General features: G+C 41.0%; 1 protein-coding gene across 3 annotated transcripts in view; it reads left to right on the top strand.

Moving 5' to 3' along the window:
- Window positions 1–9,995, top strand: part of LOC120807330 (constitutive coactivator of PPAR-gamma-like protein 1) — a 33,025-nt gene that overhangs the window by 17,382 nt on the left and 5,648 nt on the right. For 2 of the 3 annotated variants that reach the window (XM_040159151.1, XM_040159150.1), the window contains exons 8-13: window positions 1,643–1,727; window positions 1,819–2,040; window positions 2,262–2,433; window positions 4,391–4,640; window positions 4,818–4,932; window positions 5,618–5,827. In XM_040159151.1, the coding sequence (XP_040015085.1) occupies window positions 1,643–1,727; window positions 1,819–2,040; window positions 2,262–2,433; window positions 4,391–4,640; window positions 4,818–4,932; window positions 5,618–5,827 (1,054 nt within the window). Of the gene's footprint in view, window positions 1–1,642; window positions 1,728–1,818; window positions 2,041–2,261; window positions 2,434–4,390; window positions 4,641–4,817; window positions 4,933–5,617; window positions 5,828–9,995 lie in introns of those variants that run through there. The other variant, XM_040159152.1, reaches the window with a different exon arrangement.

Raw genomic sequence — 9,995 nt, 5'->3', positions numbered from 1 at the left:
GAAGTACAGGGGCAATTTGGTCAGCAGTGAGGACCAATCTTTTAACATGCTTTCTGTCCACATAATCTGGTTCATTTCAGAACTTTCATCATATTTGTAATCACCAACCTTAACAGCGACAACATATTATCCTTGCTATTACAAGAACAAGTTAGTAAATTGTTACAGTTTATTGACGCGAGATGATGATTTTTGACAGGAGATTTTAACTTGTTAAGTGGTTGTGAGGTAACAGGCACTTCTTGCAGCAAATGTCTTTAGCTTATATTTGGAAAAATAGTTTTGTTGCCCACAGTGATTGCACTGCAGGGCTGTATCTATGCACTAAAAAACAAAAATACTCTAATTTACTGTTCAGTATTTGGTCTCTGTCATCACATACTTAGAGATCTTTGGTTTTATTTGGTGTCTCTTTAAATACAGATCTTTGGATAACATGCACAGTTTCTTTGATCTGTTCTAGAAAATTAAATCACATAAATCATTAATTTGGTCTCTATAACAGGATGAGAAAGCCCCTTGTACTACAATTAAACTAATGGTTATGATCACAGACCTTTTGACATTTAGCAGTACATGGGATCTAATGTTATTGTGTCTGTGCCTTATGTGTCAGCAGAAAGGTTGAAATCAAGTTTGGTTGGTATAGAAGAGTGAGTAGCTGTTAGTGGGAATTAAAACCATGACACCTGCAGACAACAGTACAGAAGATCTGGGACTCAAGTACATTTGTTACAAAATGTGTTTATACTCGGCAACAAGAATCCCTCTCCAGAACTGTGTTGCAACACTTTTGGTCCTGTCTAGTAGCCCCATAATGACTCACAGTGAAATGCATTTGGGATTAACGTAGAAGGGAGTATCCTCCCATCAACCTCAGGCAGATGTAACGGGCTTTTGTAGTTTGGAGATTTATAAGCCATGCTACCTGACAGTGAAGACAACGGCGAAGTGGGAGAATATCTCTACAACAGTTGGATGGATTGCTATGGCATTTGGTACAGACATTCATGTCACCTCAGGATGAATTGATGATCTCCGGACTTTTCATCAGGTCAACATTTCAGTTTAACCAGTACTATGGTTTACAATACCTGCAAAACTAATGGCATTCGCAAATACAGAAGATTGTGATGGCATTGTCGACTATGCTCTGAGATTTTATCAACCAAAAGATCGATCAAGAAAGTAATTGGCAGATTAATCAATAATGAAGATAATAGTTGCTGCCCTAGATCTACTGCTCATAGTTTGGTGGGGTTGTGAGTCCAACATTTTCTTGAAAAAGTGCTTGCTCACTTCTTTTTAGGAGACTTTCTCTTAATTTTGAATTTCCCTGCTTGTTGTGTACAGGATTTTGGCCCAAATAGTCAAAAACCTGCCTAGTACAGCTAAAGACAGTCCACTTAAGTCTTAAGTCAAGCAGTACAACTGAATCAAATAAATCAGAAAATGGCCTACTCTCAAAGACTGTCAAATGGCAGTTGCGTGTTTCTGCAAACAAATGACACTGATCATTTTTATTTTCCTGTATGTACACACCAGGGTCATTTTCAGTTATGGTACATTGCCAGCCAAATATTCAAATGTTTATCTTTTCACTGCTGTATGATTCTTATGTATGCATTTTTTGTCATGTTAGTGACCATAAGGGAGGATGGGAGAAAAATGGACATACTCCTCAGTCTGAAAACAAATCAGAAGGACAACTGGGAGCCCAAACAAAAGTGAGTTCAACATCAGGAATACCACACATAGGACCTAATGAGAAATCTCACCAGATAACTAAAGTGATATTCATGACTCATTTGTCCTCAGGCTGACCTCTGTATTACATCTCCTGTGAGCCCAAGGTTGCACGCTGCAGGTCTCCACAGCCTGAATTCCCAGATCCCCTCTCTGCTCTCCATGCCCACTAGGAACCACATGGACATAACCATCCCACCTCTCCCTGACGTGGCTCCCGAGGTCCTGCGGGTGGCCGAGCACAGACACAAGAAGGGCCTTATGTACCCTTACATCTACCATGTTCTCACCAAGGTCAGGGGGTCTGGGTCATGTTGACTAATTCTGATGTTTTGGTTGAAATTATTAGTGTGCATAAAAATGTAACAAAAAAATTGTAAATCCCTAGAAAGCATAAGAATTCACATGTCTAGTCAAAACACCATACACATACACCATATTTGTGGGTGGAATCTGAAGTATCCACAGTGAGTTGTTTGTGTCATTGTGTAGCATTTAGCTGTGTGTCTTTGCAGGGAGAAATTAAACTATCTGTCACCATTGAAGATGAAGCTAATAAAGATCTGCCTACAGCAGTGCAGCTGTTTCGGCCTATCCGTCAGTATGTTTACGGAGTGCTTTTCAGCCTGGCAGAGGCCAGGAAGAAGGCTGAGAGACTTGCCATGAGGAAGAACTGCCTCCCTGAATGTGAGTCCTGACAGTGACGTCAGAAAGTATTCAAACCCCTTCAACTTTTGCACACTTTATTGTGTTGTAGATTTAATTTTAAATTGATAAAATTTCTATTTTTGCTCATTAATCTAAACCTAATAACCTGTAATGACAAAGTGAAAATGTGTTCAGAATTTTTTTTAAATTTACTAAAAATCAAAAACTGTAATCTTTCATTACCTCTGCCAAGAAGGTTATATTTTCACCTCTCTCTGTTTGTTGTTTTGTTGCTTTATTTGTCAGCAGGATACTGAACTTATTTGCACCGAACTTGGTAGAGGGATGGCGCATGGGCCAGTGAGCAACCAATCAAATTTAGGGGCACATCTGGATCATTTACTATGAATTTGAATTTTTTTCTCTGAAATCTGGTCTATGTTGTTTGACATTGGTCTTAGTGGAGTTATGTGCTCTACTGAGTGCCATTCTGGTTTACAAAAGATTCAGACCCTTCAGCACTTTGTAGAAGCCCAGCAATTACAGCTTCGAGTCTTCTTGGGTAAGTCTATAAAAGCTTTGCAGACCAGGAATTGGTGCAGTTTATCCCATTCTTCCTGGCAGATCCTTTGAAGCTCTGTCGGGTTGGATGGGAAGTGTCTGTGCTGCCATGTTCAGGTCTCTACCTAGATGTTCTATGGGGTTTAAGTCTGGGTTTTGACTGAGAGACTTGTCCCGAAGCCACTCCAGCATTGTCTTGGCTGTATGCTTCAGGTCATTGTTGTGCCGAAAGGTGAACTGTCACCCCAGTCACAGGTTGTGCGCAATTTATTTTTCTTCTAGCTCCTCTCTGTATTTGGCAGCATTCATTCTTCCCTCAATTCTCACCAGTCTCCCTGTTCGTGCTGCTAAAAAGCAGCCCCAATGGCATAATGCTGCCAACACCGTGCTTCACCGTAGGGATGACAGAAGCCAGGTGATGAACAGTAGAACATATAGTGCTTGGAGTTATGCCTAAAGGGTTCAGTTTTTGTTTTCAGTTTTCATCAGAGGATTTAATCTTTTTTCCTGATGTTTTCAGAGTCCTTTAAAACCAGGCTGTCATATACCCTTTGCCTAAGAGTAGTGTCCACCTTGCCACTCTGCCATAAAGGCCTGATTGATGGAGTGCTGCTGAGATGGTTGTCCTTCTGGCAGGTTCTCCCATCTTTGCAGAGGATGTGTGAAGCTCTGTCAGAGTGACCATTGGGTTCTCGGTCACCTCCCTGACCAGGGCCCTTCTTGCCCAGTCACTCAGTTTAGCAGGATGGTCAACTCTTGGAAGAGTCCTGGTGGTCCAAAACTTCACAGTTATTCAGGCCACTGTGCTCCTGGGAACATGCCTTAGAAATTGTTTTATACCCTTGCCCAGATCTATGTCTTGTCACAAAATTTTATTGCCAAGGTGTACAGAGAGTTCCTTGGACTTTATGGATTGGTTTTTGTTTTACCGCACAGTGTGAATTGTTGGAAATTGTATACATAGGTGTGTGTCTTTCAAAACTACGTCCAATCCATTCAGTTTGCTGATTTGTAATAAATTTGCAAAAATGTCTAAAACATGTTTTCACTTTTTCATTTAAAATGGGTTATTTAGTGTAAATTGATGGCCAAAAATTACAATTTTATCCATTTAAAGTTAAATATACAACACAAGTGTACAAAAAGTGAAGGGATCTACTCAATGCTTTCTGAAGCCACTGTGCACCAACACCTATTTATCTGCAGTAAGCTAATATCTGCTGGTAGAATAGCTGGGCCAATTTACCCATCTAGCTCTGCTTCTACCTCTCCTGCCCTGTAGGAGAGTCACTGATGAGCTCTCATCCTACTCTGAGATAGGACTGATTGCTTTTTAATCCTTGGTCATTTTTAAGCTCTATTCCTAGGAGTGATTCTAAGAAGTTTGATAAATACAAAATATGATTTCTTTAAATCTTTTTTTTTTCTCCCCCAGATACACATGTCATGGTCAAAGAGTGGGCCGCCTACAAAGGCAAGTCTCCCCACACTCCAGAGCTGGTGGAGGCTCTGCCATTTAGGGAGTGGACCTGTCCCAATCTGAAGAAGCTGTGGTTGGGGAAGGCCGTGGAGGACAAGAACCGCAGGATGAGGGCATTCCTGGCCTGCTTGCGCTCAGACACTCCTGCCATGCTGAACCCTGCCAACATCCCCACACCCCTCTTGGTGCTCTGTTGTGTGTTGCGGTGAGAAGACTGCTAAAATCCAGAACAAATTTGCTTTGCACACAGATACAGTATGCAGATTTCAGTGATGGGGGAGTCCAGTGTGAAGTAAATTGAAAGGGAGTAAGGATTTGTTAAGACAGGACTGATCAGTTCCTGGTAATTGTAACACTGTTAACCTTCTGTGTTTTGCTTCAGGTTTATGTTACATTGGCCAGGAGTAAGAATTTTGCGTCGTAACGAACTTGACGCTTTCCTAGCCCAAGCACTTTCTCCTAAACTTTATGAGCCTGACCAACTGCAGGAACTGAAGGTGATTTTGTAGTGTTTATTATATGAGGAGTGTCCGAGAAACACGCACAAGTCATGAATGCCCGGCTATCAATCGCTCTAGTGCTTTGTATGTACTCAACTGCTCTGAAAGCCACAGATTCATGAGAGAATTGGCTGACTTCTCCTGTTAGATTTCATGTTGTTTTGTTTCTCCAGGTACTCCTCATATTCTGCAGATAAAGCAACATACTTGTGTAAAACCCTGTTTTGTACAAGCATGCTGTTCGTGAAGCCATAGCTTTGCACTAAAAGATGTATTTGTAGAGCTTTGAGGCATTCTCATGTCATGTGTGGATGGTTTATCAACTCCATGTCTCACAATGAGTTGTTAAGAAGCTGGAGGTGTGTTCTCATTTGGCTTTTGTCAATGTAAACCATCCACATGAGCTGTGCACTTTGGTCCTTGTGGTCTGTCTGTGTGTAGCTCTGTCAGCTCTCTGCTGTGTCAGAACATGTAGGTTGTGTCTGCTGGCTTTTTGTGTTGGCTGGATTAGGTTGTCCACTGCTGTATTCTGGCAGCTGGGAGTGAATGGGCTGCTTACGCTTGCTCTGTGCTTTGCTTCACACTTCATTAATCTGAATGCTCAGTGGGGCTGTTAGAAGAACAAACTGTCTTTTCTTTTCATTTGGACATGTATAAAAGTGTGGATGTTTCTTTTCCACAGATCGACAACCTGGACCATCGAGGAGTCCAATTGGCCGCTCTGTTCATGAACGGAGTGGACATGGCTTTGTTTGCCAATGACGCGTGCGGACAGCCTATTCCCTGGGAGCACTGCTGTCCATGGATGTACTTTGATGGCAAACTGCTTCAGAGTAAACTCATCAGGGCCAACAGGGAGAAGGCCCAGCTCATTGACCTCTGTGATGGTCAGGTAGCTTGATCCACACCTCCCACAAGTCAGCAAAACATGCTCTAACTAAAGGCCACGATGTAATTCAAACTAGTTTGTACAACATGCTGTCCAACCTCATCTAAAAGCAAAAGTGTTTATACTTGTTTTGAACGGCCACACTCCAAAGCGGGGTACTTAGCCTTCCATAGTAGTCTTTTACCTGCACATTCTATTGCCTCTTTGGTGATGTTTGTGCACTGAGCTAAACCCAACAGGGACCAGCCATTTTGAATTTACTTTGTAGCTTTGGTGCAGTTTTTGCCATTTACAGGCCTTTTACTTTAACAAACTTCCCCTACAGAATGAATCAGATTGACATCATATGTGGTCAGTCTAATCTAAAGACCTTCACCATGCTAAATTGCAAAGCTTTTGAGTTGGCATTGAACGTCCTGTCATGGTGAATTTCGATGTTTTGCCATGAAAGAGGAAATTCAACTCAAATATACATTCAAATATACATTGTCCAATCTACCCCAAACTTCACGTTTGATAAGAGTCCCGACCTGAAGATATCTACATGCCAATATTCAGATATAGTCATGGCGCCGCCTACTGGCAAAAGGAAATTACATTTTATACTGTGATGTACTCATCCTAGCCCGTTGACCGCATCCACCTCAAACGTGGTCAGAAAATCCTTGAAAGCTTGATAATGCTTATTGTGAACATTGTGTCTTTTCATCGTACGGTGTTTTACTAGCAGCATGGCAAATCTTGATATTTCACCATGAAACACAAAGTTATCTTTGAGGGGACAGGGATTCTCAAAAACTCACAAAACCCTGTACACGTGTCAGATGTAGTGGAAATTTATATCTGATATGGGTGTCAAGATTGGGTGTGGCATAATGGCTCGATAGCAACCCCTACAAAATTTCAACAAAGTTGGCCCTCGCAATGCGTTTCACCTAGATGTACAAAATCTGGTAGGCAAATGTAACATCCAAATATCAAAAAAAAAAAGTCATTGGTGCAATAAGCTAAACCCAACATGGGACAGCCATTTTGAATTTACTATGTAGCTTTGGCGCAGTTTTTGCCATTTACAGGCCTTGTACCTTACCAAACCCCCCCTAGAGAATTAATCGGATTGACATCATATGTGGTCAGTCTAATCTAAAGACCTTCACCGTGCTAAATTGCAAAGTTTTTGAGTTGTCATTGAACGTTGTGTCCGTGGTGGCATGGCGAATTTCAATGTTTCACCATGAAAGAAGAAGTTGTTGTAACTCACATATATATTGTCCAATCTACCCCAAACTTTATGTTTGATTAGAGTCCCGGCCTGAAGACATCTACATACCAATATTCAGTTATAGTACAACCTATTGGCAACAGGAAATTCTATATTTTATACTTTGATGTAATCCTAGCGGCTTGACCACATCCACCTCAAATGTGGTCAGAAAAGATTTATGACCTTGATGCTGCTTTATTGTGATGATTTTGAGCTTTCATTGAACGGCGATTCCCTATTGGTGTGGAAAATTTTTATGATTTCAAATGAAAGCAGAAACTGTTGTAACTCGAATCCACATCATCAGATGTCAGGTTTGATAAGGGTTCCGGCCTGAAGACGTGAAAAGACGAATATTGAATCAGAGTAATAGCACCATCTACTGGCAAAAGGAAGTAAGCCTTGTGTGTCAATCATCATTTTATCTACATAAAAGTTTCCTGATCTCGTGTACGCTCGATATACAACAACATAATGCATGTTTGGTGCAGGTTCTCTAGTGCCACATTCTGGACACAGAAAGGTCATGACCACTGCCATGCACTCCATGCAGGAAATAACATCTTACTTGTTCGCACAGTCTCACAGTGGTCGCAAAAGTGCACAGCTTTGTCAACCGGCATCCTGCCAGCAGCCCCGAGGTGCACGATGGTGCGAGGGCCCGATCAACAATGCTTGCAGCTTTAATTTAACATGAGAATCTGAGATCCTCCAGATGTGGTCTGGCTGATCCAAATGCAATGTGTTTTTTTTTTTAATTCAAATCTATTCAATTCAATTCAATTTTATTTATATTGCGCTAAATCATAACAGAGGGTTATCTCAAGGCACTTTTCATATAGAGCAGGTCTAGATTGTAATCTTTATAGTTATATTTACAGGGACCCAACATTCCCTCATGAGCAAGTACTTGGTGACAGCAGCAAGGAAAAACTCCCTTTTAACATGTAGAAACCTTTAACAGAACCCGGCTCATGGTGGGTGGCTGTCTGCCTTGACCGGCTGGGGGGGCATAGCACAATACAGGTACCACATAAAGATGTATAATAATAATGAGACTAATAATAAAACTAATAATTATAATAATAGGCTGAATAATAATACTAATAAAACTAAATATAATAGTAGAAATGATTGTCATAATATTTGAAGCAGTGGGTGTTGAGCAGGATCATGGGGGCAGTAGGTGGTTTGCAGTCACAGATCCAGACTCTGCAGCTCCAGAGGCAGAAATACCTGCAGAAAGCGACAGGAAGAGAGGGGAGAGAGACGAGAAAGCACAAAACTAAGGGAGAGAGAAGAAGTCAAGTTAGTAACGAGCACTGATGCCATATGAATGCGTGTAGATGAAGGGGAGGAGAGAGGATCTCAGTGCATCATGGGAATTTCCCTGGCAGTCTAGGCCAATAGCAGCATGACTAGGATGTGGTTCAAGACAAGCCTGAGCCAGCCCTAACTATAAGCTTTATCTAAAAGGAAGATTTTAAACCTAATCTTAAACATGGAGAGGGTGTCTGACTCCCAGACCCAAACTGGAAGATGGTTCCACATTAGAGGAGCCTGATAACTGAAGGCTCTGCCTCCCATTCTACTTTTGGAGATTCTAGGAACCACAAGTAGGCCTGCGTTCTGCGAGCGCAGTGTTCTAGTGGGGTAAATGGGGTACTATGAGCTCTATAAGATATTATGGTGCACTGACCATTAAGGGCTTTGTAGGTGAGGAAGAGGATTTTAAATTTTATTCTGGATTTTATAGGGAGCAAATGCAAAGAAGCTAACACTGGAGAAATATGATCTCTTTTACTAGTTCCTACATTGATATGCTTTTTTTCCTTATCGAGATAGCTATTCAGATATGTGTTAATACAAGGTGGAAATGGGGTATTTATCAAATATCAAAGTAGTGGAACATAAAACCCTGAAAAAGACATTTCACCTTAATTTGCATCTGTTAATGTCCTCTATCTCAGAACTAAGAACAAAGTTTTTCACCAGTAGTTAGCTTTCACATGTCAACAAGTTTAAGTATCACTAGGTAAATAATGGTTTAACTAAATAATACGTTGATGAAATAAATTTGTGCTATTATTATGCTGGAACATTTCCTTGTCCATCAGGACCTCACCTACAGTGGCAGCACAGCAGTTTGAGCTTATGTACCATTTGTTAAATAACACTTCAACACTGACAGTAGTCTGATATCGATTACAAACATTGTAGCTGCAGATTTGAGAGGCTCATAACTGCACTGACTTAACTGGAAAGATTTTTTTTTAAATTTGAATCAATATCAGTAGAGTGACTTAATTTTTCCACTTGCATCCAAACAGATAAGCACAAATGGTAGTCAGAAATAAAATACCATGTCCAATTATGCAGCAATTTTTTGTCAGAATAGGCAAAAATAATTGACCGACCTGCAAAAACTAACTGTGATGGAAGCAGAGGTGATTGAAATGAAGGGCAGCACAACACTGGACAGCACAAAACAGTGCAGTGTAACTCCTTTATGTTGGCCGCTCTGACGAGCTCAGGCTGTCAGCTGTCCAGTAGGAGAGCCACTATGAGGTCAGAGTTGAGCTACGACCACGGCACCAACTTTTACTTTCTCTAGCTTTGTGGAAATCTGATGTTTTCACATCCCAGATGATAAACAAAGATGAAATTAAAACATGAGTTTTTAAGTAAAACATGAGTCATGTACAGGAGTGTGATGGGGGGCAGCTGAACTGAGACTACAAGTGCCTAAGTGTGATAAGATGTAAGGAAGAAAAGACATCAGTAATAATAAGTGTTTATAAAAACAAACAATATAGATAAGAAAAAGCATTAACTAACTAACCACAAGCACCTGACCAATTCATATACTGAGGACACCCCTCACCCCCCAGGAGTTGATGCATCAGT

Source organism: Xiphias gladius, chromosome 21 (assembly GCF_016859285.1).
Source record: "Xiphias gladius isolate SHS-SW01 ecotype Sanya breed wild chromosome 21, ASM1685928v1, whole genome shotgun sequence".
Classification (NCBI taxonomy): domain Eukaryota; kingdom Metazoa; phylum Chordata; class Actinopteri; order Istiophoriformes; family Xiphiidae; genus Xiphias; species Xiphias gladius.
Note: the sequence above shows the minus strand (reverse complement) of the source record. Positions and strands in the feature narration are given on the sequence as shown.